This window comes from Melanotaenia boesemani, chromosome 18 (assembly GCF_017639745.1).
Source record: "Melanotaenia boesemani isolate fMelBoe1 chromosome 18, fMelBoe1.pri, whole genome shotgun sequence".
NCBI lineage: Eukaryota > Metazoa > Chordata > Actinopteri > Atheriniformes > Melanotaeniidae > Melanotaenia > Melanotaenia boesemani.
Genome location: NC_055699.1, coordinates 3,641,183 through 3,668,286, shown reverse-complemented (window position 1 = coordinate 3,668,286; position 27,104 = coordinate 3,641,183). Strand labels below are relative to the sequence as shown.

The 27,104-nt window shown below is 39.4% G+C and overlaps 2 protein-coding genes across 6 annotated transcripts in view; both read right to left on the bottom strand.

Moving 5' to 3' along the window:
- map3k15 (mitogen-activated protein kinase kinase kinase 15) overlaps positions 1–22,417 on the bottom strand; it is a 43,754-nt gene extending 21,337 nt beyond the window's left edge. Inside the window, exons 1-15 of the mRNA XM_041967956.1 lie at positions 21,746–22,417; positions 9,114–9,253; positions 8,879–8,902; positions 6,655–6,848; positions 6,292–6,460; positions 6,030–6,136; positions 5,491–5,661; positions 5,290–5,402; positions 4,962–5,121; positions 2,877–3,027; positions 1,977–2,084; positions 1,790–1,839; positions 1,041–1,136; positions 808–895; positions 580–713 (exon numbers count right to left, since the gene is read on the bottom strand). Of these exons, the coding sequence (XP_041823890.1) occupies positions 580–713; positions 808–895; positions 1,041–1,136; positions 1,790–1,839; positions 1,977–2,084; positions 2,877–3,027; positions 4,962–5,121; positions 5,290–5,402; positions 5,491–5,661; positions 6,030–6,136; positions 6,292–6,460; positions 6,655–6,848; positions 8,879–8,902; positions 9,114–9,253; positions 21,746–22,061 (2,021 nt within the window). The 5' untranslated portion in view covers positions 22,062–22,417. The remainder of the gene's footprint in view (positions 1–579; positions 714–807; positions 896–1,040; positions 1,137–1,789; positions 1,840–1,976; positions 2,085–2,876; positions 3,028–4,961; positions 5,122–5,289; positions 5,403–5,490; positions 5,662–6,029; positions 6,137–6,291; positions 6,461–6,654; positions 6,849–8,878; positions 8,903–9,113; positions 9,254–21,745) is intronic.
- A 1,655-nt stretch (positions 22,418–24,072) lies between these two features.
- The window catches only part of sh3kbp1 (SH3-domain kinase binding protein 1), a 46,735-nt gene continuing 43,703 nt past the window's right edge, over positions 24,073–27,104 (bottom strand). For all 5 annotated transcript variants that reach the window (XM_041968285.1, XM_041968283.1, XM_041968281.1 and 2 more), the window contains one exon: positions 24,073–26,921. In XM_041968285.1, coding sequence (XP_041824219.1) covers positions 26,883–26,921 — 39 coding nt within the window. In that variant the 3' untranslated portion in view covers positions 24,073–26,882. The remainder of the gene's footprint in view (positions 26,922–27,104) is intronic.

Genomic DNA, 27,104 nt, shown 5'->3' with positions numbered 1-27,104 from the left:
CCACTCAAGGGGTCCTTTGGCTGCAAAACAAGCCCAAACCATCAGCCCTCCACCACCGTGCTTGACAATTAGAATGAGGTATTTGTGCTGATATACTTTGTTTGATTTTCACCAAATATGCTGCTGTCTGTTATGACCAAACATTTCTGTTGGTCTCATATGTCTAAATGATGTCGTTCTAGAAGTTTTGTAGTTCGCTCACACTGATGATGATCAGTTAATAATTTGATTAGCAGCACCTGGTTGCTTGAGATCTTTATTTCTGTGGAAGACTTTGCTTTTTACTTTGCTTCCAAACTTTCTGTCTAGATTTAGTTAAATAAATAATGATTAAGTGTAATATGTCGTGTTTCAAAACATATGATAATAATAATAATGTTAATAATAAGATAATTTAATATGTATGTATAATACATATTTACAAACATTTATACTAATACATAAATTAATTTAATGTTAATAATAACATTTTAAAAACATTTATAGCTACATTTTTAATGATAAAAATTAACATCTTTAATGTTATTTGACTTTACTGAAAATGTAGAAAACTGAATGTCCCTCAGGCCATGAACATACCGGCTGTCTCTTTCAGGAATTTCTTTGATGGCAATCCGGACCTGGTTGCTCAGGTCTCTCCCAGCATACACCACTCCATAAGTTCCCCTCCCCAGCACTACCCTGTCCCCTGTCTCGTTGGTGTCATACTCATACTGTTACACACAAATACAGAGAACAATCAAGTACAGGCCATGTGAAATAAAACAGCTTACAGTTAGAAATATATTTATATAGATGTAAACTGACCTCCAATGTATCTCCATCACCCTCTCCTTCAAGCTCTGCAGCATTCCCTGTACCATCAGATATCATTTCTTTCACCATGGAGCAGAACCTGGTACACACCAACACACATGAATATGATTATGGTTTATTGGGCTTGTGGCCTCGGGGTCAAAATTACACATACAGGTTGAACAAAGACAAACATGACAAACAAACACACCTACACAGACACATCTAGAGGTGTGTTTCCTCACCGACCGCACTGCTCCTCAGTGGAGAAATAGATCTGGAAATCATCAGAGTTGTCGTGGACGTATAAGAAGCAGCAGCGCTCGTCAAACTTACTGATGCTGCAGACAAGGTGACGGGAAATGTCATTAAATTAAGTTATATAACACATTTTAGAGACAGTTTGAGCTTAAAATCAAGCAAAACTTTGAATTTTTTATTTTCATGAGCAGCAAAGTTGCAAATTTTATAATGAGCAATATCTCTTATATAATGAATCAATGTTTTTATTTTACATCTGTGCAAAGCTAAAACATTTTTGTAACTGCTAGTGCAGCCCAGCTACTATTATTCATGGGTCACAGATATCGTGTTACATCTTTCTTTTTTAGCAAACCCCTGGACTCTCCCCCTCCGGCTGGCTTTTCGTGTTACATGGATTATGTAACTGCAGCTCTGCATCATAAGTCACTGTCATGAATGTGGAGGGTGATTAGGTCAGCTGGAATGTTACTCCCAATGGAAATCCCTAATGCAGTTCCAGGTGGCTAAAGCTGTGTTTACTATCAGTTTGGCTTAAATGTCTGAATTATTCTTATTCATGCAGCTGCAAGGAGCTTGCATTTCCCTCCCTCCTCCCTCGTATATGTTTTGAGTAATCCCTCATTTCTCATAATCGCGACCAAAAATGCAAATATAATGCAGAGTAATTATCTTTATAGCTATTATTTTTTATTTGTGACACATTTATGATCCCCAGTCTCTTGGTTTATACCTAATGCCCTTGATGGATGTAGCGGTGAAGTTCCACTCATGGATTCCCTTCTGTAATGAAAGAAAATAATCAAATTTTCCACATTATTTGTGTTTGGATCAAAGCATCGGGACTTGTTTGATGTTTAATTCTAAAGTGGTGAAGAAAATTAAATAAGTCTAGTGGAGAACAAAAACTTTGCTTTTACCGTTTCAGCAGGGGAAACATGCCAGATGGAGACGTTCATTTCCTCAGCCTCATTGTTAATAGACACATAGGAGGGTTGGTAAATCTTAGTTGGTTCTAGAATCAACACCTGTAGAAAGAGCAAAAATAAAATGGGTACAAAATATATAGTTTAACTGTTTAACTCGCATTTAAATCCTCCCTTTTCTCTTTTTGGGCTACAAATATCCATGATAATGAGACAGGGACAAAACGGAAAGACAGAGGGAAAGAGATGGAGAAACAAGTGACTAAGATGAAAGAGGGTGTATCATCCTTCGTTTTACAGTAAATGTGTAAAAAGATGTTTTCTTATTACATCCCCCTCACGTCTTTCCAGTCTTTCAAATGAAAGACGAAGCTGCTTTGGTTACCACCAGCAGCAAATGCATCTAAATAAAAAGACGTATTAGCCCTGAACTAGGAGATTATGGGTGATGTTAAATTGGCTTATCTCAGCCGCGTAGCTGGAAAGCTGAATAAATTAAATCTCCAGCTGCACAAAGTCCTGCACGGGTCCAACTCTTCCAACCTGAACCAACGCTCACCCGTTAGAACTAACATAAAATCCCTCACCCACGGTTATCTCTCCCAGACAAATCTGGACCTGACTCTTGAAAGAAAAACGCGATCCAAACAGCAGCAGATAACACAGTGACAATCCATGGATGTGGTTTATTTCCAGCTAAACTTGTTCTTTAAATATTTAACATAACTTGAATCATATTGAACTGAATCATAAAATCTCTCTGAAATTATTTTGAACAGAGTAGGAGTGGGGGGGTTGGGAGTGTTATTTCCTCCAAAGTGGGGGTATGGTACAAAAAGTTTGAGGACCACTGTCTTAATGCAACTTTAAGCATGTTTGGATGTGTATTTGTACAGGAAACCGCAGTCTGTTGGTGGTGTCTTGTGTGGCCTCAACAATAATGTCCATCCAGAAGTCGAGTCTCTCTCGCTGGGGAGAGTGTTCCACGGCCTGCTTCTTAAACCTTTGGATTAGCTGCAGATTTTGCACCACTGACCGTAAATACCTGGAAGAAAACACAAATTAACCAAATAAAAAATTAGAGGCCAATGAGCCTTGCAAATCCTTTGCAAATCCACTTAATTTCCCTAAACTGATGGTTATTATTTGTATTTCAATGTCATGCACAGGACACCAAATAGGTAACAGCAATAATGACAACAGATTACACAAATTAAAATTCTGGGTTTCTGTAAAAGTTTTAGCCAGGAAGCGATCGTCAGATGTTTCAGTCTTTCAGTGTTAACTGGCCACTGGTATTAAAGAAAGGATTCGTTATAAAAAGAGCTTTTTAAAGCACATACTTAAAGTGTACAAATAAGAACACGTTGATGTTATAACAATATTACAAAACCCTATTTTTTGGGTGCAAGTGGGGTCTTCCTAGACATCACCAGGGCTCTACATTAACTTATTCAATATTTAAAGTTACCAGCCAATCAGAATTTCTGACTAGCCAAATGTGTTTCCAGAAAAATAAAACTATAACGCATTATAAATGCAACTGAATGCATTTAATCATAAATGTTTCTGTAAATCGTCATTTGTTTTTTTTTTTTTTTATTTTATGAAAATGCCAAACCATGACATTTTCTCAACGTTTTTTACTTAGAAACAGAGAAACTTTTGCTCTTAACTCATTTGAAATTATCTACTTTAAAATTTAGTTCAACACTCAAATACAGATTAATTTTAGCTAGCCGACATATTATATTTGAGCTTAACTTAAAGATTTGTCAAAGTAAAACAAAATATGATACAGTCATCTTAACTTAAAATTCCTCCTAATTTCTAATTTAATTTAATCCCATTTCATTAGTGCCCCATCTGGCTATTCTCAGTTTCCTTAGCTTGGTTTTTGTGTTTGCGCAATGACTCTAGTCTGCATGACTGAAAACTATCCACATAGCAGATCTCAATGGCTTTCAGCTCCTCTTTTGTTAACATTATCCCCCTCCCTCTTTTCTTTTCTCATAACCAGCTTGTTGTTTACATCATCCAAACTACAGTTTTATTTTTCTTTCACTTTGTTCAAATTTTCTCCTCATTTAGCTGCACATTGTTCAGGCAAACATTAGCATGTAAAATGACACCACACACGCTAAAGCAGGGCTACGCAATTCGGCCCCTCAAGGGCTGCAATCCACCAGGTTTTCAATTGCTTCTTGACACACCTTAATCAAATTAAAAGAATTTAATAGCTGTCACGGTTTATAGGGGTTTGCTTTGGTGTTTTCCGTTCCTTAGTTTCTATTGTCCTAAGTCTTATGTTTTTTGGTTTCTTGTCTTAATTATATAGAGGCCACACCTCTTGTGTGTTCTATGATTGTTTCTTCTTCATTCAGCTGTTCCCTGTTAGTTATCCTCAATATATATACCCCTTGGTTTCAGTTACCCTTTGCCAGATTGTCGTAGTTTTCCCCCTGTTCTTGTCTGTATCGGTTACCAATTCTCCATTAAACCTCGGATTATTGTACTTACATGCCTCCAGCTTCTTCAGTTCGCTTTTGGGTCCACTTCTTCTCCACCACCATGACAATAGCCTATTAATTTTTGTACAATGACTCATTAATTTGAGTCAGGTGTGTTGGAGCAGGGAAACATGGAAAACCTGCTGGATTACGGCACTTTTAGGACCAAACTGCGTAGCTCTGCACAAAGCTAAACACAGAGCCAGCGGATGTATGCTGCACCATGGAATAGTGTTAATGAGAAATTTAGTGATAGCTGCCAGAAGAAAAAAACTAAATGTTTTGCATCATTGCAGGTGTTAATGTAGAGCCCCAGTTATGACTGATATTTGGTTTTTACATTTCTTAAATCAAGTTACCACTTTAGATGTGAATTAGGTCACATATTGCAATAAATTAGGTGGCACTTAAGGGATCTTTGGTACAGAGAAGACATAACAGATGCATGTTTTTGTAATGTGAAACTTACCATAGAGGTGGCTTCAGTTTAAAGAGCTTCTCAGCAGCTTGAGTAGCTTTAGGGATATCACTAGCTAACATGCTAACGGTGAAGAACTGGCCCACATCCCAGTAGTTATTCATTTTCTCCAGGGAACCCTTGCGCCCCAGAAGACTGTTCAACCTCACACCTACAGAAATATATTTATTTGTGATCATCAAAAATCTACCACCCAAAACACATTATTTAACCCATTTTTCTAAATCAAATTTAAGCACATCCACTGAAACAAATGAGCTTTATAGTGTGCTAGCTTGTGCGCCAATGTAAAAGTAATCAAAGGGATTTGTAAGGTCACCTATTTTTCGTAGCTCAATGGAGCTCTCAAACTGCTGGCCCGCTACTATGAGGAGGACAGCAAGGTTGATGCCAGAATAGAGAGTGGGCTGCAGCTCAAAGCCCTTCCTGTACCTGCAGGTTGAAGAGGAAACACAGATGACAACACCACTGGGAATAAAAAGATAGAAAAACAGATCCATATATTCATGTGTGCTCTCACCACTGTATAGCATTGTCTCTGTTTATGGTGTCTTTGCAGTCTGAGTCAAGGAAAATGTCTTTATAGATCCGTCCACAGAGGCAGAACATGTCAGGTGCAGGATGTTCACATGACTGCAGCACCTGGAGCATCACTCTGAGAGCCTGCTCTCTGTCTCCAGGACTGTTCCTCCTGCACACATTCAGATGCATAAATCATAGTAAAATGATGACATTTTAACTGCATTGGGGAATTACTATGTAAGATTAGGTCATAAAATAAAAAACATGTTCATGTCATTAACTGTACCTAAGAGAGGTCACAAAGTTTAGACACATTTAAATTTTTCAAATTCAAGTAAGCTAATATGTTATTAATATGCTATCTAGACATGAGTGATATAGTATATTTTTGACTGGGGGGCGGGGTAATGCTTCATACTGAAAAAAAAAAAAACAAGTGAGGACAGCCCAAAAAGCTCATTTGTTTTTTAAAGTCGTAAAGTTCCTTTTAGCCTGAATCTCTGGCAGTAGAAGAGTTTTAATCCACCAGTTGTGTACCTGTTAATGGCAAATGCATAGTGGAACTGGATCATGGGCTGAGTGGCCAGGTCACAAGTTGGCAGCATTTCCAGAGTCTGCACAAGCTTCACCATTGCATCATAGTCCTGTTAGTTAGATAAAAAACAAGGGATGACATATTATTTTTAACTTCATTACAATGCAACTACATTATTCCCATTATACAAGGATGCAGGAATAGTTTAAATAACATTAAAAAGGTAATCAAACAAAATGTTAAAAAATTAAAGATGTGTTGTACCTGTATGTCTCTGTAGGAAAACAGCAGGTTCATGACAATATCCTGTGTTAAGACCTCAGTGTTGTCTATTCGAAGCTTGATACGGGAAAGCTCCTTGGCCAGCTCCTCTCCTTGGTATTTCTCCCTGGCCTTTCTGATATCATTGAGCAGGGTGTCCTTAAAAGAGGCACTGCAGAAAGATGGTGCAGTAAAAACTGGGTTGAAAGAAATGCTTTGGGAAGTAAAGAAGAAATATTATTTTGATTGCAACAAGGAGAGAGAAATTTGATTCTAACGTTTTCCCACAGATTAAACTTCCAAAATTTTACAGTAAACTAATAAATAAATAAATCAGAAATCTTAGTGTTTTTTATTCTCTCTCACCAGGATGTAACATGGATATCCTTCAGCAGGTTGGTGAAACGATCGGTCAGTGGGACACACAGTGGCCCCAACAAGTTGTCCCAACTGGGTTGCATGTACTCACTGGCCCTGCGCTGTGCATCACTCTCACAGCACATATACTCATGGTTTGGAGTCACTATGTAAGGGATGAAGTAGTAATTACCACTGGATGCCTAGAAAGGGAGACACAGAGTTTTAGTACTGTTTATTAAAAAAAAGGGGGGGGGGGGACTGTACCAAATCTGAATACCAGCAAAGATTTTAAAAGCCTGCAGATGCAGATGTAATATATTTACTTAACAGGTACACAAACATACAGGATACTGACAGCAGGTGTTAAGGGAGTCCAAGAGGAAAAACAGCAGAGGGCAGGTGGGATAGAGGGTGCAGGGATTAGAGGTGATAAATGAGCAGAGGATCAGAACATCACAGTTTGTCTGGTAGCATCATGGTATTATCAGGAGGTTAGAACAAGCAGGGTTGTGTGCTAACAGGAGCACAAAAGCCTTTTCCCCATTCAGCACTGTCTCTTTCTAGCTCCAAGTAGAAATATAGAAAAGTAAATAGATCAAATGAAAAACAAATATTAGCTCTTCTCTTCTCTAAACCTACTGAAATATTTGGACAGTCTGCTACAGTCTGCTGGCCTGTAATTTACAATCTTTAGTATCTGAGGAACACAAACATTATGTTTGCTTCTTTTAAAAGAGGAAAACACTATAATTTGTTATGTTGTTTTATATAAACGGGCTATTTTATAATAGTTTAGGGTGACAAAATCTTCCAGGTTTGGTCCCAGTTGTAAGGTAACAAAAAGTAAGACATGATGCAGACTTGGAAGCAGCAACTACCAGGCATTACTTTTACTGAGGAGGAGGAGGCGAGCAACAGCTAAGAGAGCATGGGTTCAAAATGATTTCATAACAAGAGAGGAGTTTGGAGAGTTTGGGCTCATCCAGGAGCTGCTCCTGCTCAACTGCTTCCGGTCTACATCCCATCAGGAAAAGTTCTGCCAAGAGTCATTAATGAAAGAACCAACTTCAACCGTAAACACGTCTTCGGTGGATGATTTGTTGACATCTGTCAGATTCCTTCTAATCGGATGTTTTAAAAATTCATTTTAATCTTCATCGTTATTTTTTATCTCTGTATCCAAGTTTAATTTTTTTTATTTCAGTGCATGGACAGACACACCCAACCTTGAGCTGAGAGGAGATTTATTTTTAAGTTGCACAACACACAGACATAAACATTTTTCAAAGCAGGACAGAGCCCCCATCACATCCTATGAGAAAAGGATGTTTGGAGACTGGAATCTAGTTTGGAGTTTGTTTTATTGTGCTTGCTAAAAAGGTTTATGCTAGCTTCTTTCTATCACATGCAGTGAAAACACTTTCCCCACTTTGCTCAGCAGTTGGTGTCTTTCTGCAATTTGTTGTCAAATGGATGGTGCATTAAGGATTTTTTAGATCTTTGATTGAATGACTAGCAACAAATACATGTAAACATGGCACCAGATCATCGCAAAATGGGTTATGTCTGTTTTCATTCACAGTTTTAGCTGGAAGTGATTGCACAGCCTAGCTAGGTCTAAATGCAGTGAACATGGGGAACGCATTAAGTAGAATGTATCAGTCATGTACAGAATGTGTTTGTTATTTGGATTTAATGTGTCATTCACACAACATCCCATGGGGGAGGTCATTTTTCCAGCTTCAGTTCCTAGATTATTAGTATTCACAGTCTGCCAGCATGCTGTGGTGCAGGCCAAGAACTATACCTACTTTATTTCGTAGTCCAGAGCCTCTGTATTCTGGAGGCAACTGAACCCAGGGAAAGCCTAATGCTGTCGGACGAGTAGCCTACTCAACACACACACACACACACACAAATAGACAGCACACATATATTAAACATTTCTTCTATTACAGGAAAACTTGCTGCTGATCATATATCAGGACCATGCACGTTTCAGTGCATGTGCCCATTTATGCAGTATATGTGACAGTATATGTGTGTTTGTGTGTAAGAGGAAGAGAGAGAGAGAGAATGGAAAGCATGTAGACACACATTCCTGAGTGCATTTCACACGAGAGGCTGGACAGAACTTGTCACGGATATTCCTAGAAACAGTAGAGGACAGTGCACTCACACATAAATCTTTGTGAAACACACACACAAAAACACACAAACAGAAACTTACAGTGTTTTTCTGTGCCACCATGTCCTGAAAAAGCAGAAAAACAAAAGAAATATGTGTTTCAAGGCTGTAACTTATAGCGACACAGTGTATTTTAAACTGTCAGCAGAACTGCCTGTACTGCACACACGTCTGTAAATAACTTAGTGGATCACTTTGTTCTCAGGCTGTGTGAAGGAATGGCATCTCTAAACTCTGATTACACCAATGGCTGAGTCAAAGAGGTGTGTCTGTTTACCTTTAGTGACTGGGCTGTGTCGGGGTCCATGTCATGGTATAGGATGACGTTGTTGGCCATGTCGAAGCTCTCCCTCACACCCAAGTGGTAAAACAAGGAGGGCTGCCGAAACACATCGCTCATGTCCACAACAGCAATGTCTGGATAGAGGAAGCAATGTTAGCAACATGACATTTAACATTTTAAGAAAGGACACCTGAACTGAGATTTAAGCCTCTGAGCTCAAGTGAAGACCTGAAAGTTTAAAATTACAAAATGATAGTTTAAATCTCTAAAAGCACAAGCAGCTTCCAGCAGCTTGCTTTATAAGTCCCTGTTTCTAGACCTGCTTTATAAAAAAAGAATTAAAATGAAGAAAATCCTTCCTGGAACTGGAAGTTTTGCATTCCAGGAAATGGCAGCGCCTGCAGCGTTCTAAATGATTTGATGATGAAGCCAAGATGAACCACATCTTTCTTCTCAGGAAGCCTTCATCTACAGGCAATAATTACAAACACCCACTCTGCCAGTAATGGTTCACTCAGCTTGTCCAGACAGTGGACAAAAAGTACTATTTTTTGTTATTAAAGCAGACATGTTTTAACTACAGTATCATCTCAGTGCTGAGAGAAATGTCTAAAACTGTTTCATTTCTACAAGACTAATGGGACTTATATTTTCTGAAGAATGAGTGAATCCTGTTGATTGTGCCATCACCAACAGGTAAAAGTTAGTGCATTAAAATATCTGTGACCGTTCATGACTGTCAGAGGAAGAATCCCAATAACAGTGGCAATGCACTGATATTTCTTAGCTCCTAACAGCAGGTAAAGTTTCCTCTTTCAGTTCAAATATACAGTATATGCACTGACTGAATGGGTTGGCAACAGATTTGTAATTTCCATAGTTGTTCTTTGTTTCCACAGGACAATCTCTCTTGAAATGTTAATACTTTGGCTTGTTTAATTTCAGGCTGTGTTAATTATGGTAAATGGTCTGGTCTGTACTTATATAGCGCTTTTATCCAAAATGCTTTACATGTACGTCACATTCACACATTCACACACTGATGGCAGAAGCTGCCATGCAAGGCGCTCAACCACGACCCACCAGGAGCAATTTGGGGTTCGGTGTCTTACTCAGGGACACCTCGACAAGAGCTCTCTGGGCCGGGATCAAACCCCACTCTACCCACTGAGCCATGCCACCCCAAATGATTTTAGTTTGAGAGAAGTAGTAGTAGTCCCAACAGATAACAAACAAGGCAAAAAGAAAGGAACTGTAGTGGACATCCACAAAAGGAAAATTTAAAGAATTACTTTAAACTCTGTCTGAAAGAACCGTGGCTCAACGGAGCACATCTAACAGTAAGCTACTCAGATGTTTCACCAACCATTGTCTCATATAAAAAGAGCGTTTAAACAATGTTTATCTAATTTTGGTGAACATTCAAAGTAAATCTTAAAGATAAGCAAGCACTTTAGCAGTGTCACCCAGCAACAGCATATTTATTATAACATATGAGAGGAAGAGTGTCTGCTCTCAGCTCTTCTTCTGGGTCTGAGCATGCTGCTGCAGATAAATACAGATCATGACTAGACATGCAGTACAGTCGCACCAAGCTACCTCACCTGCCGCTGCTACCTGAAGCAAAGCTTCACCTTTCCTCCCTACAGCTGAGCTAGAGCCAGGCCCACCACTACAAGCACATTTACCTGCACAATTTCAGCGTCTTACTCCACACATACTTTAAACTGAGTAACATGAGATCTGGAATATAACACACCTATTTTAATCCTGTGAGCCTTGTGTGTATCTTTTAGGCCACAACCATAATGAAATGAGTACATTTCTGTAACCACAAGATCTATTTGATTACTTTTGGAGTCATAGTAAAAAGAGAAAACTCGTGAGATTTAAGATGTGTAAAAATCAGTTTATATGTTACTGGTGAAGAATAAATCAAGATGACACAAAGCACAAATGAAAAAAGCTTCACTTGACTTGCCTAATTAAAAAAAACACTTTCAGGATTAATATAAATATCTCTTTGGAATGATGCAGCTGTAGCTGTAAACCTTTTATGGAAATCCATCCGGGCTTTGTCGACATATATCAGTAAAGTCATGCTTATTCAAAACTTGCTAATACAAAAGCTTTTATTTTTTTACATGTCATGACAGGATCATGTCTCAGACGGAATTAAAGCATAAAAGGTGACTGAGTGGTTATGTGGGATTACTTAGAAAGAAATTTGTTGCTAGATATGTTTGTGTTTCACCTGTTCTGGCAAGTTTAATTTCAACTGACTTTCTCATGACTCATTTGACTCAGATTATCTTTGTGTTTTGGCTTCATTTGCTTAAGATGATCCCACCAGCCCTGCAGATTTTATAACTAAACCTTCCAGCTGTACCCATGTTGTCTGCAACAGAGGTGTAGACAACAGCACGTGGTATAAATAACTGGCAATTAAAAAGCTCCACAGAGCAGCTCTGATTTCGCTGCCCTGATCCAAGAAGGAGCTGTAAAGAGTGTCTGGTTTTCATGATGAAGACAGAATGATGAATAACATGAATGAAAACTAACTGTGAAACAGAGATGACTTTCCATTCTGGGGTTACACAGGGTCACCCAGTTATAGGTGGTGGCAACAGAAGACAGTAAAGTTAGCAAACAAATACAGTTTGTATCATCATGTTAGAGAGATGCTGATTTCTTTTAGATGTGTTGACAAGTTCAGTTTAAGATGAATGTACAGTAAGAGAAGACAATCTTGAGGATTTAAATCCATTCATGTAGCAAAACCTTCCCGGCAGTGTCACTGAGCCAGTAAAGACTTGTTTTTCAGGTTTTAAACAAAACTGTGAGGGGATGAGAATCAAATAGGAATTTCTCTTTCGTTTTAAACCCACATTTTCACACTGTCTTCTCTAAATAAGTAAAACGAAGCAGTGACATACTGGATGTCCCAGTAAAATAGTCAATCATTGCTCAAACAGGAATAAAATGCACTTCTTACAGCCCATTTATTTTACAGCTCTTCATGTTGAAATTTTATGAGGGATGTGCAAATATATCGGACTAAAATCAATACTGACTGGCATTTAGCTTATTGACAGCAGTAATATGATCAGTAAATAGGATAATGTCAGCTGATTGTAGCATCTCATGTGTATTTAAAAGTTTTTGTATGACAGATAAAAGTGGCTGGAATATTTGAAAACAGTTTTCATTATGCATATTTAATATCTCCCTGATACTAGAGACATATATGACTAAAACAATCAGTATGAGCCTGTGGTTTATAACATCTGTGTTAAAAATAGTTCCTGGTAAAATTCTGAAGGGCTAAATTCTGCTGGGCTGATTTTCAACACAAAGCTCTTGACCAAGTGTCAGTATGTAGTGAGCTGGGAATAAAAATGAGTGAGTGATGATGTTTTTCTTAAATGGTACTTTTACTCAAGTAAAGGGTCAGAGTCCTTCATGCACAGTGAAGCCTGCAACCTTTACACAAACTTTTGCACCTGCAGTAACAATAAAAGCCCTGTGTTTTGCAGACAGTGTGTGTTTGTCAGCAGTAAAATTATTTATTACTGACTGTACACACTGTGAGTAGGGATACATGTTACTCTATAACTGCCATTGTCCAATTTGCATAGATTTACCACGTCATGTGTTTTGGCGGCGCTGGATTGTCTCTTAGCAACACAATTTAAAGATTATCTAAGTTTTTGGGTGTCACTCTCTCCAAAGATCTGAGCTGGCAGTCAAACACTAGTAACATTGCTAAAAAGGCTCGCCAGCGTCTCTTCTTTTTAAGGAAATTAAAAAAATTCACTCAAAGCAAAACTATTCATTTAAAGTTTTATCAGTGTAGTATCGAAAGTCTTCTTACCAGCTCTGTCACTGTGTGGTTTGGCAATTTCACTGTGAAAGAAAAGAAAACTTTAAACAGAGTGGTTCGCTCTGCTCACAGGACGATAGGCTGTGACCTACCAGTCCTGGAGGACATTTACAAATCTAGACTCTTAACAAAGAGCTTTGCAGACCATCAGTGATCCCTCTGGCCACCCTGCTAAAGATCTCTTGCCCTCAGGGAAACGATATTGCGCTATTAAATGCACTACATCTCGTCATACTAAAAGTTTTTTTTTTTCCACAAGCTGTCGTGACTTTGAACAGTGCACTTTGAAATACCTCAGAAATGCACTTTACTGTTTTAGTTACTTCTTGTATTGCCATTTATTTATAGTGTTTTTATTGTTTCTTAGTAGTATGTGTCCATGTGTTGTATTTTTAGGCTTGTGTTTCGTATGTTTTGTTTTGTCTGTTAAATGTTGACAGTGCACTTTAAGTTCCTTGCAACTATTTTCCAATGTGGTTTCTTTTCTGCCAATGGCAAATAAACGGAACTGAACTGAACTGGACAGGTTTTCATGAATATTTTCAGGAAATCTCAGAAGTGGAGCAAGAAACAATTTTTTTTAGGATTGTTTTAGAATTTTTTAAAGGATTCTTTACTATTGGGAGATGGGGATAATTTGCCATTAGAGCTTCTACTTCAAAAATAATGCCCACAATCATTGGCAAATACAAATTGCAGTGGCTTGGTAAAAGTCTGCGCTCTCTGAGAGCATCTAGTTTCCTAATGCTTTGGACATATTGTCAAAGCTGATATAGGACCTATATTTATAATAACTGGGAAGGAAGACATGAAGCAGCTTTCATTTACAAGTGGCATTACATTAGCCAGTTACCGTACAGGCCATGTGACAGCCATCAGGACTTGCTGTGAAACAAAACAGTTGTGTGATCAGAGCCCATTTCCTTGCACAGTGACGAAAAAAATCCAGGCTTTAACTGGTCGTGTTGTGATGTAGTTGACTGTGGTGATGACATCAGTGAGGCTCAACAATGAGGCTGCAGTTTAAGTAGAAGACACCAGCTGCATTTTGGATTGGAGTGGAGAAAGATTATCCATTGCTGGCTAAGAGAGCCCTGGCCCTTCTTCCTATTGCCACATCCTAACTATGTGACATGGGTTTTTCTGATGTGGCCTCAGTCAAGACAAAATACATGAGCTGAACTCAGAGTGGCACCTCACAGGTGCAACCCATATTTAAGAAGACTGGCAGCAACAAGCAGGCTCATACCAGTCACAAAAAATATTGGTGGATTAAAGGTGTAATTTTTGCACAACAAACCTTTATTTTTATTTTTTTTTTATTTATTTATTTATTTTACCTCTCAGGGAGTCATTCATGTTTTCAAACCCATTTTGCACAGAGAGGCAATTTTTGACAAATGTATTTATATGAATGTTGAATATTTATAGTGTAAAAAATAGAAACCTGTTACACTGAACATAACTACACTGTTACACTGCTTGATATTACACCGACAGCAAAGAATACTGTTAAACAGTAAAAAAGAAAATGTTGCACTTGAAATAATCTCACTGTAAAGGTGGATTGTTGTTTTGATATTTAAATTTTGTCGTAGTTTATTTTGTTGCAGCCTATAATTTACTGCAGTATACTTTTATTTCTTCAACTGTTTAAAAAAGGTTGATGTGTGAAATAAACCGTACAGAAGTTTGCAAACAAAATATGTGTGTCTGGTTGAGGTGTGTGTGTGTTCAAAGGTGGGGTTGGGGTTAGGGGCGCAGAATTTTCCGTATAAACCAGAGGGGGCCCAACAACAAAACTTTGGGAACCACTGCGATAAATGCTCTTAAAGTCCACTTGTCCAAGAATCATCGAAAGGCCAGAAATTCAAATTTTAATGATCATTTTAACTGTCAGCTTTGTGACTTTTTTTTTTCACTCATGCACAGTGCACATTTAAAAAGTTAATCACAGGATCCAGCATCCATATAAAGACTTTAACTTTCATAGAATTTTCTTATAGAAACAAATGGTACAGATCAAATAAATGGAGGATGTTCAAGCTAGAAATGGATGCTGGTAATTTATCCAACAAAATAATCCTATTGGAGTTTATGTCTCCAAGCACTCCTAATGAGGAGAGTGATGATTTCAGCACTGAAGAGCTTCATGATATCAAGAATCTGTTGGAGCACAAGATTGCATCACTTTTTTTTTTGAAGATGCAAACAATCCTTCATGTTCTAGAAAGTTCTGTTCAAGACATCATACAGCAGCCCTTAAGGACATGTGAACTGTCCCAGCCACTGTTGCATAATTCAGTCAGGGATATTCTGAAACAACACACAAATGTTGATGATTAAACTAGGAGACAGGTTGCCAGAATAATGTCATAACAAGGTTGTGTGGAAAGGATGGCTTCTTATCAACTACAGAAAGGAGAGCAGCTTATCTTGGCAATTCGCCTGCAGGGAGAGCTGTTCTACGGAGGATGTTGTCTCCATAGCACTTCACACCACCCTGACTCACCTGCAGCATCCAAACACTTATGTTAGGATGTTGTTGTGGACTTCAGCTCAGACTTTAACACTGTTCTCCCGGACATGCTGGCCCTGAAGCTGCACAACCTGGATCTATCAACATCACTCTGTGCCTGGATCAGGGACTTCCTCACCAACAGGCCCCAGGTGGTGAGGATAGGGAAGTCAACATCTTCATCACTGATCCTCAACACTGGAACACCGCAGGGTTGTGTGCTCAGCCCTGCCCTCTTCATCCTCTTCACACAGGACTGGTCTGCCATCCACCCCACCAACATGGTTGTGAAGTATGCAGGCGATGCCACTATGGTGAGTCTCATATCCAACAATGATGAGACCCACTTCAGAGAGGAGGTCCAGAGTCTCACAAAATGGTTTTTCAAGAACAATCTGGTTCCTAACATCAACAAGACAAGGAAAGTCAGAGTAGATTATAGGCAGTCTAGAAAGACTGAGCACGCTCCTCTCTGCATATACGGAGAGGCAGTGGAGCCTGTGGACAGCATTAAGTTCTTGGGCATCCACATTTCCTCTAAACCTCTCCTGGACTGTGAACACTTCACATCTGGTGAAGAAGCCCAACAATGGCTCTTCTTTCTCAGGAAGTTGAAGAGGACAGGACTGTCTTCTCAGCTGCTTGTAAAATGTGACGGTGTGGTATGGCAGCTGCACAGCACAGAACAGAGGAACTTAACCCAAGTGGTGAGGGGGGTTCGGGGATCGTGGGCCGCCGTCTACTAGATCTGGACTCCAGCTACACCTCCCGAGTCCAGAAGAGAGCCAGACGTATTGCAGCCAACCCCACCCACTGGGGCAACCCTTTTCATCAGGAAAGTGGTACAGGAACATTAAAACCACTACAAAAAGACTCATTTTTACACAACACTGTTTCTTTGTAAAACGTAAATATTTTTCCTTTGTTTTTGGAAAAAAAAAAAAAAAAGCATTTACACAACAGTGGAATGAAAACTGTATCCATGCAGGAGAAAACACAAAGAGGACAAGAAACAATATAGTGAGCATGCCAGGCCTCTAGTGGGCAGTAACTTTGAAATGACACACCCAGGTGGGTACAGCATCCTCATCAGACCACCACTGCTGCCATTGCTGTTGCTGTGCATTTCGCGGGTTAAGCAGGGGCTGAGTGCGCAAGTGCAAGATGAAGTGAAATACGTAATTGTTCCACTTCCAGTTTACACTAACTACACTTTACACCGGATTCTCGTGTTGAGAATTTCAGCCTGGAGGCCTTTGCGGTTTTACCCACCCAAAACTCCACTCCACTGTTACCATGTAAACAACAGGCCAGAACGCAACAAAACCTTTACAACACTTAATGTCTCAGAGTTGTAAACGGGGCCTCAGAGACAGCTTCTTCTCCAGAACTGTGAAAGCAATAGCACTCCCTCTAGTTCAACACTTACAACCACCTCCACCACCAGAGTACTCGCACACATGCACCCAACCCTCCACAGCCACACACAATGGCCACGATTACATGGTGGTTTTTTTATTCTGAATTAATTATTCAGAAGTGAATAATTCAGAATTAAAGTATTCTCCTTCCCGTTGACATGGAAATAGTAATTCTGAATTGAGATTTACATGGAAAACACATTTAATCACCTTTATTTAAAGATCTGGGGGTTGGGAAAGGTTCTGATGGGACGGGGCGGACATGACGTATTTACTTCTACTGGAAGTAAACAAACTCCTGTTCCTCCTTCTTTTCTCTTTGTCTACAACATGGAAGACCACAAACCTTCTCACACACACATACACACACACACACACACATTCACACACACACACACACACACACACACACACACACACACACACACACACACACACACACACACATATAAACAAACCTCTAGGATGCACTTTACCCACCCTGTAAATATTACTCTGTGTGCTGTGATTTCTTCTTATTTTCTGTAAATATAGAGGTGTTCTTATATTTTTTTACATATTTAATATTTTTTTAACTTAGATATGTGCCTATTATATTTTTAAACAAGCACCGTGGATGATTCAGCAAAGAAGCGCTAGAAGACATTATCAGAAGAATAGAGGAAACAAAAGAGCACCAGAGAAAGAACAAGAGATAACAAGGCAACCCTAATGTCCACCCGGTGCATGTGAGTCGTGACCTCCACAACGTTTCGCCTTCGTTTTGATCAATGGTTTGGTTCACACCGGGTGTTGCTCAGTGCGTGTCAGAAGCATCCCAGAAGCATCTTGTTGCAGCTCTCTGCTAAACATACACAGCAATCTATTTTTGACGAAACACACATTCAGAACATGTCAAACTCAGCAGTTCAGATGGGGGCAGACAGGAAATCAGACACAAAACAGTGTAAAAGCTTCCAGTCATTTTCAAAATAAAAGCCCCTGTGCAGATTTGCTGAACAGTGTAAACATTACATCATTAACCAGTCAGGGAGCCACAATGTTTCATGGACGACAAGACGTTTATCCTGGAAGTGGAGAATCACAAGATTCTCCACTTCTCCTGTTTTTTTGTGATCTCACTGATCCTGCTATGTCGTGGGCGCTCCGCACCTGACATTCATGAAGTGGATTGACACGCCACGGAAATCAGAACATAAATCACGGCACAGCCGTAACAAGATGCACACACACCTGGTGGAAATTGGGTGTCAACATAAGACTGTTTTTTACTGTCAGGAAAGAGCTCACAGCACAGGTAGGATGCAAGATGGATGCTGAATTAGCCGTCGATAGGGGGCACTGAGAAAATGACAAAAGTTAAGTAGTGCATCTTTAATAGAGAAACAATATCTACTGTTGTGTATGTTCCTTTTCCTGCAATGTTATCACTGTATTTCATACCTGATTTTAAAGAAATACTTTAGATACACTGAATCATGCTATCAAGTCCTTCGCATCTTCTTTTCACAACAAAATGACAAGCCTCAGCTTATTGCCCGGGCTTTTCTATCAAACGGACCATAGGTGGAAATGGCCAAGAAAACTGGACTTTAATTAGACTGCTTACACTACTCATTGGCCATGAAATACTGGAAGAAAAAAATGCAGGGAAAATGTTCATTCTCAATGTACATATTCAACAAAAATATTGTTTTGTGAGTTGGCTGTTGCAACCAGACAAACTGATGAGTCAGTTCACTTCCTTGATAGCAAAGTGCAAGAACACAGGGAACTGCTGCAGGCTACATGTCCTGATTTTAGATTAAGTTCACTTTATTGAGCATTATCATCACCTGATCACGGCCTTTGGCCCACTCATAGATTTCTGGACCATGCGTTCCTTAAGTGCGCTACTGGGAATAGCGTGACAGCTTCCGATTTGTAGCTCTGACACCGGCTACGAAGCACCAGAAAATGTTGGCATAAAGATTTGTATTTTGTAACTTTCCTTGCAGTGGCTCAGCAACCAATTATTTTTGAGGACATGTATATTTTAAATGAAATAATTGCTGTTTTTATTCCCAAGATGTTAGCACATGTGACCTTTGTCATTGAGTCGGATATAAGAAAGGTCATCCTGGATACAAGGTCTGCTACAGTGGAGGATTTGATCAGTAAACTTACAACAAAATTGGGACCTAATTACAATTTCTGTCTGCAGTTCAAAGATACAGAATTTAGTTATGAACTATACAAGCTAATAGATATTCATGAGCTCCAATAAAAACACTTAATCTGGTAAGTGTTTCCTCATCTCATGGAATCCAGAGTGACACACACAGTTCAGCAGACACGAAAATCCTCTCAGCATCATCTCAGGCCGGAATTTTTTTAACCTTGGTTGGCTTTGCAAACTTTTCAGTTAAAGTTGAGCACAGACTTAGACGAGGAAATTGGCTGTGTCTTCTAGATGGCACGCTCCTGAAAGTATCACAGGAGCTGAAACACGAGAGACTGGCTGAAAGCATGTTTAGCTACACATCATATGCTCAGTTTGAAAGTGTTGCACTAACACTGATAACCAAACAACCCTCAAGCTCATGCTGTAGTAGTTGGAAAAATAGTCTGAAATACAAAATGGCAAATTACAGAACAAAGAAAAAAAGATCAGAATGCCTTGTTGTTGCAATAAATGCAGGAAAACGTGGAGAACAAGCAGCAGTAGGAAAACCAGCAAACAAGAACTTTAAGAGGGTGAAGAAAGGTGAACTAAACTTCCTGCTGAACCTTCTAGAAGCATGTAATCTAACAGCTCTGGAAGATACCGGCAAAGATTTGCTTAATGAAATGCAGAAGAGAACACCAAATAGGCAGCTTATAAAACAAAAGATGACGTTTGCACTGAGACGAAAAGAGGTGGTAGAGTTTGAACCTGAGTTTGTACACTGGCCTGCTCTTTTAACTGAAGATCAGATATTTAAGTACATGTTTATATATTTTTTCTTTTTCCAGTATTGAGATATATATGATACAGATATTCATGGTGGAAATCCAGCCACAGTATTACTTTTCCTAAAATATGATGTTTGTCTATTCCTAATGTCTTTCAGGTGTGGATGGAGCTCAACAGAATAACAGAATTGTGGGAAATATATATATAATACTTTTTTAAATTTTATTTATGGAATTATGGATTATGTAATTTACATAATCTTGCTGGACCTGACCGGACGGGACAGAAAATAGGAGAATAGTGAGAACAGATCATTTCCTACGGCTTTTACAAGAAAGCAAAGCTGACAATCATCAGGACCTCCTCAAATAAATGAAAAACCAAAACAACAACAAAATAAAAACAAAAAATAAATAATAGAAAAAAACTAAACTAGCAAGCATGTATAAACGAGCATGTATTACAACAACAACCAAAGTAGCAGAAACACACACAAAAAATGACTAAACGCCTCTTGGTGTGTAAACCCACTGCACAACTCAGTGACTGTGTCAGCATGAGGAAGGAAGTATGAGGTATGAGGAGTGATCAGAGACGAGTGTGATCATACAAATGCAACTAGGCCTCTACGGAGGCTAGAGGCAGACTAGGGCAGCCCAGAGACTCAGGCAGTCAGTAGCAATCCCAGAACACAAACCCAAGCCACTGCACCACAAAGACGAACACTGACCCACCCAGAGGGCGGCAGGGGAGGGCCACGACCGTAACCCCCTGTGGTCACAGGGCAAAGGCCCTGGTGGGCCAAGATCGGCAGCCCCCAGGGTGGCCAGAGCAAAGGGCACCGGGCCCCCAAGAGCCCGGAAGATGCTGCACCTGATCACCAAATCTATGAAGCTCACGTTCCAGTTCATCCAGCAGGTTTTTCTCATGTTGGGTCATAGTGAGTTGAATCTAAAGATACAGATATTAAAAAACCTGCTTGAAATGTTAAAAAAAAAAAAAAAAAAAAAAAAGCCATCACCTAATATTTTTCAGTCAGTTCACATGTAACCAAAGTCAAGTTTAAAAGTACTTCATTCTATAGTTCAGTTTTCAAACAAGGCCAATGTAAGGTGCTGCCACACAAGCTATTTTAGTTGTACCTATTCCAAATATGCAATCATTTAGAAAAAAATGTATATTATTTTTTTCATACATTATGTACTATATTTATTATTTGTTCGTGTTAAAGAGAACTCTGCATCCTGAGCAGTGTATCTCAAAACACAAATGTACATGCAGGCCGCACAATTTATATTAACTAATAAAATTAGGTAGTGATAGTGTCAGATTGTCAGTAGGATTGACAGTGTCTGTCCGATGATGGAACTAGCAGTGACCTTCTCCCCATAGTACCTGATATCAGCCATATTTTAAGCTCGTGAAGTGCACTTATTGATGCTTTCACCTCAATCGGAGGTAAGCTCCACCCTCTGAGAGTAGTGTGTATAACCCCTTTTACAAACCATATCCGCACCCTAACGTCCCGACCCGCACCCGTTGGTGGAAGCGAGGCTTACAGTATGTGCTCTTTTGCTTTGGGACATTAAAAAGTTCAACGTGCGCCACTGTAATGCTTTAATAGCTTTATTTATATGGTGATGATTATGACAATATTAGGCTGCTGTTGCTTGCCCTCTTGTTTTTGCTTCTTTTCTTTTTTTAGTTTATATCTGTAGGATTTGCTAATAAGTTTCCAAAGTAACTAAGTACTGCAGAGAAAAAATCTGGAGCCGCCCATTTCGATTTGCAATAAAAACTGGTGACACAGAGCTCATAAAAACAATTATTTTCTCATGTCAGCGATCAAACAGCCGGACTGTAACACACCTGCATCGTAGAAACTGTCCAGCACTGATGTTTCTCCAAAGTCCAGCCTTCCGAATGTGACGGTGGTGAGCAGCGCGCTCTCCGCGTCGCAGGCTCTCTGCAGGCACTGCAACGCTCCGGACTCCGGGCTGCTCGCCATCACCGACTTCAGCCCGTCGTTCAGGACGTACACGACCCGCAGGGAGCGTTGCTTGGCTATCAGGCAAGGGCTGGACACCTCGCACCTCTCCCGGTCCCTGTCACGCTCCAGCGCGCAGAGTGCCGGGGAGTGCTCTCCAACCATGTCGGTGATCTGCGCGCTTTGTCCCGTCTCCATAGCGAAAATATGGGAAGTGACTCTGCTTTATTGACCTCCTTCCCTGTCCACTTTCTGTCCACTTCTCCGCCCTCTTTATTCTGTCTGCTCCTCCGTCTTGTACCCCTCTCGCTCACTGGAGACCCACCTGTCGAGGCGAAGTTGGTCCTCCCGCATCTCCGCCTCATTAACTCATATCGGCTGCCGATTATCTCGCACCACGACGTCCGCTTTGCCCAGACTGGATTCGACCAGATCACTGAAATTAAGAGACGGGGGCACAGATGTCTGAACAAAAACTAATCCAAAACTGAAACTGTTGTTCTTTGATTTGCAGTTTTGCCTGGTTTTAAGTTTCCAACTGGAGGGCGCTGACAAACAGCTCCTGGCCAAGTATGAAATGTTATCGCTGTGTCTCCAGCCGTGTATATATATAACCGTGTCCTTCTGGTCCCTTCATACCCACTGCGAACAGCAGCCAATTTACTATCAGCTGTGTTTTCCAGCAGCAAAGAAATTCAGCAGGGATCTGAAGTGATTTTATGTTTTCCAAATCATTTATTATCGTGAAGGCAACGGTCCTACAGACTACTCTGGCACATGAATAAATACTCTCCATTATTACGCACTGGTGTCACCTGTTAATACTGAATTGGGTGGCACCCAAGAGCTATCCACCACACTGTGAGAGGTCAGAGACTACAGATCCATGTGTTCCCAAAATGGGCGCCAACTTGAGTACTGGGATAGTAATGCTTACAATAATTCTTTTATCGCCATTATTATAACTTAAACTTTGCTGGAGCTGTCTTTTTCTCTGTGTAATAGAAGAAAAAATAAATAAATCTATGCCTACTTCTGCAACTGCAACCACTTGGTGATCCTGATATTTTAATCCTTACAGGTAGTTCTTGAAATACAGGAAGGAGTTGATTAGTTAACTACAACTTTTAATAATTAATTCCAGCTGTTGGCTGCTGTACAACTTGATTTTGGATTGATAATGAATGTCAGCAAAGATCAGGTTGGCCTTTGTTAAAATCATGTACCTGTAAACTACAGCGACTTGCCTCTACATCAGTAGTCTTATTGAAAACCTACTGTAACTTAAGTGGGTACAGAAATATAATTAATTTAACCTGGGATCTTTTAGTTCATCGAATAAGCCTTGAGACATGTAAGTTCTGAGTGCTGTTAGTAAAAAGAGACTTAATTTTTTTGTTTATTTACCAACAGACATGGAAAAATTTCCCCTTGCTTAATTTTTCATCCAGCATGTGCTCTCTATTAGCTGTATTTTTGGTTTCCACCATATGGAAAATCAAAAAGTGGTGTTTTGGGATATATTTTTGTGTTGCAGTAATATATGTGACCACTTGGTGGTGACCATAGAGTGTAACTAAAAGAAAATGCAACTACCAGGCTTGAGAAATAAAGGCAATCACACTCGGCAACAACTCAATGTCAACATAAGGCTGCAGCCAACGGGTTATTATCACCATGGTAACCTTCAATTCTTACCAGTTTATGGTGTACAGTTATATGCATGTATACAACATTCTTTAGATCTCATGTCTCTGGTTTGACAGTATTAATGACATAGCTAAAATTTTCAAGTGTTTATGCTTACGACAAACCCTATTAGTGAAATATAGCTCCGGTTGTGCTGACCAAGTGAAATACTTCCGCTTCCCAAATTTTATGCTATTAGTAATAAACCAGGCTACATCATAGCGGCTGTGTTCTGCATTGGTAAGTGGTTAACTGTCTTTGTGTGACGTGAAGTACGTTGCTGTTGCAGAAATTCTGTGCTTTCCGTAAACACTGAAACAACTTCTGCTTTTGTTCTTTCAGACCTTCAGTGACCTAAGAGCGCATGTAGTTTCTGTAACGGCTAACTGTACACAACCAATACATTAAAAAAAGATTAACAAAGAGAATTAAACTGTTCTCTCCCCATATACAGCATATGCCGGGTACAAACAAAAGTACATTTTACAAGCTGGGAATTAAGAAACAAAAGAGGCATACATACAGTACATAATAGTATCTTTATTACACTGAAATATAAAAGTATATAGATTTGTCACTATCCTGGAGAGAAAGGACCAAGTCAAGAAAACAGCTTGTCGTCTCAGTTGTAGCAGTTTTCTATTTGTCATACGAAAGACAGAAAGAAAAGAGAAGAAATAAAGATTTGGAATCAAAAACAGGAAGGCCACAGTGACGGGTTGCCATAGATTCTGTGCACATATAAGGGAGGCAAACTGCCACACATGCTGCCACACACATGCATACACACTCGTTTAAAATTCCTTTACCAGTATGGACCTGCCACTACATTCCACCAATACGTCTTCAGAGTAACCTTTTACCTGCATCAGAAGCATGAGCTGTGCATGAATCACAGTTTAATTCATTTTATTTTATTAGGATGTGAAACCACCAGCACAGGTGTTTAAGTTCTCTGGAATTGTGTTATAAAGGTGCAAAGGAAAATTTATGCACAGAAGGATTACCCATGACAAATACAGGTGTTTGTGCATGTATTTTTTTTTATCTTCCAGCCACATAGGAAATCATTTGTTTCTTTAAAATGTGCTTTATTGGGCGTTTGTCTATAGTGCTGCATTAAATTAACTAATTCTTCCTGTAGAATGACAGTAAAACTAAGCAATTAAAACAAGAAACAGATGATAACTTTCAACAGACCTGGGGCACATTATTACTTCAACTGCAGAGTCACAGACCTTTGTATTTATTTTTCATGTTTGCTGAGTTTAATTGTCCTAAATAAGAATCCTTACTTGGACCTATTTCTGTTTGTGTAGAGAGGCAACACTTCCTTTAACTGTTTAAAATGAAAATTTCTCTGCTGCTTTGGTGGATGGAGGCACTTCTGCACGGACACTACGAGACATCTGCAAAGCAAAGTGGATCAGAATGAATAAATCAAATGCCAGTATTTTGTAAGGACTTTTCTGCCTAAATTTGGAGGCCGTTTTTTCCCCCATGTCCACCCTGGGCCATTGTTATAAACCTTAATACCCCTTTGAAAAGACAACTTGTGTTGTAATTATCGCTCATTTTAAATACAAAAAAATACAAGAAAAAACTTGAGATCATCATCCCATCCCACAAGAAAACAAACTGTTTGTCGCTACTTCATTTCCCAAACAAAGTCTGAAATTTGTAAATCTCATGAATGTGGAGATTATTTATTTAATGTTAATTTTTTTGTGCTTCCATCGCCTCCAAAACTCCTGATCTTTTAACCTGTATTAACTTATTTCTTGGTGATGGGCGGTGACTTTTTCAGGTATCTCTGTCATTGGAGAAACTTAAACTGTCACTTTTACATGTAATTTATTTACAGATGATATAAAGATGTAAAACTACCAACCTTAATGCTAAGCCAAGCTAACCAGCAAGCTAATTAGCACCTAAATCACATCAGCTGTTTCAGTGAGACTGTTTAGGAAAATTCTGATAATCTTTCGAGTTCATTCCTCTTTGAGATGTAGCCAATTAAAAACAATTTTAAAAAAATGGAAGTATACATGCTCAGAAAATTTCCCTTTGATTCAGTCACTTGCATTTTACTTTAAAATCATTGAGTACAATTTTTTATAACACAGGAATGAATGCAAAAATGTTCCCTGCAAGTTTAAACTCTATGTCTATGTTTGATGTTCACAAATTCAAAAGAACTGAGGATGCTAGTTTTCATTGGATGCTGACCAACTAAAATCAAGGAGGCTTTATAGGTGAGGTAAACTGAGTTTATACACTCCTAAATAAGGAGTTTTGGACTGTAAATCATGTAAAGATATGCAAGTATAGACCCAATACCATTTTAAACCACTCATAGCCTAGCTTATATAGCTAAAGCTGCATTTGTGCTAAGTTGTCAGGTAGTTTTCCAAGGAACTGATGTTTTCTTCAGTTCTGTTTCCACAGGAATCAGATAGGTCATACTGGTCAGCTGATCTCAAAAAGCAGCAGCAGTTTGGCTAAATTGGTTTTTCCAAGGGACCACACAAAATTCTGGTGACTTTTAAACCCTGTCTCCTTGTATAAACAGATATTGTATGCATGCTTGCTTATACATGGCCTGCGTTTTGTCATTGGTCCCTCTGACACAGATAAAAAAAAATGTTTCCAGTTTATGGCACCAGTGAACAGCTGGGACTAGAGCCAAGCAGGATCTTTATTCATGATCTGGGTCTTCTGGTGTAAAACAGGTTCAGCGCTCAGAAGATTTCCTGCAGTGAAAGTGCAGCTTATGTGCATTTTCAAAAATGTCCCTGCTTTGAAACTTGAACAACTAAGTCCCTCACAAAGCAGGAAAAGAAGGAACGCTCACACACACACACACACACACACACACTCACACACAGGTAGGAGGTGAAGGCCACAGAGTGGACGCAGAACAGCACAGAGGTCATCTGAGCCGACCGAGCTACAGAGGTCGATGTTTCCTTCACTCAGAAAAAGTACCAGTGATTTTCACTGCCGCTCTGTGTCCTTGTTCTGTAACCGTGGCAACACGCAGCAACAAGCCAGCCAGTACCAGTGGCACAGCAAGCTCCAACAAAATAACAGTAAACTGAACAGAAAAGCCTCAATTAGAAGAAAAATCAAGACGTAAACAAAGGATAAGGCGGCGCTGGGGGGTGGGGGTGGGGTGGTTGCTGATTTCCATGGTGCAGAAGTGTTGCTGATCGTGATGACCGTTTGGCACAAACTTTGTTTTTGGCTGTGTCAAAACCAATAATGACAATGTTTTCAAATAGTGGCCTCGGATGTGATCATAGTGGGCCGATAAGGATGCAATGGTCCTCATTTGGACAGGCTCTTCTTTATGTGCTCTATTTCCACCTGCAAAACCAAGGAAAAGATACTGTTTGCTCATTTTTCTATTTTATGTCCCATTATCAGATTAAAACAATGCTGGTATTATTTGCATTAATAATTTAATATTTTAATACACTGAAAATCAGTATTTTTTAGTTTCTATTTACAGTACATGGGTAATGACTGTTTATTACCATAGACACATTA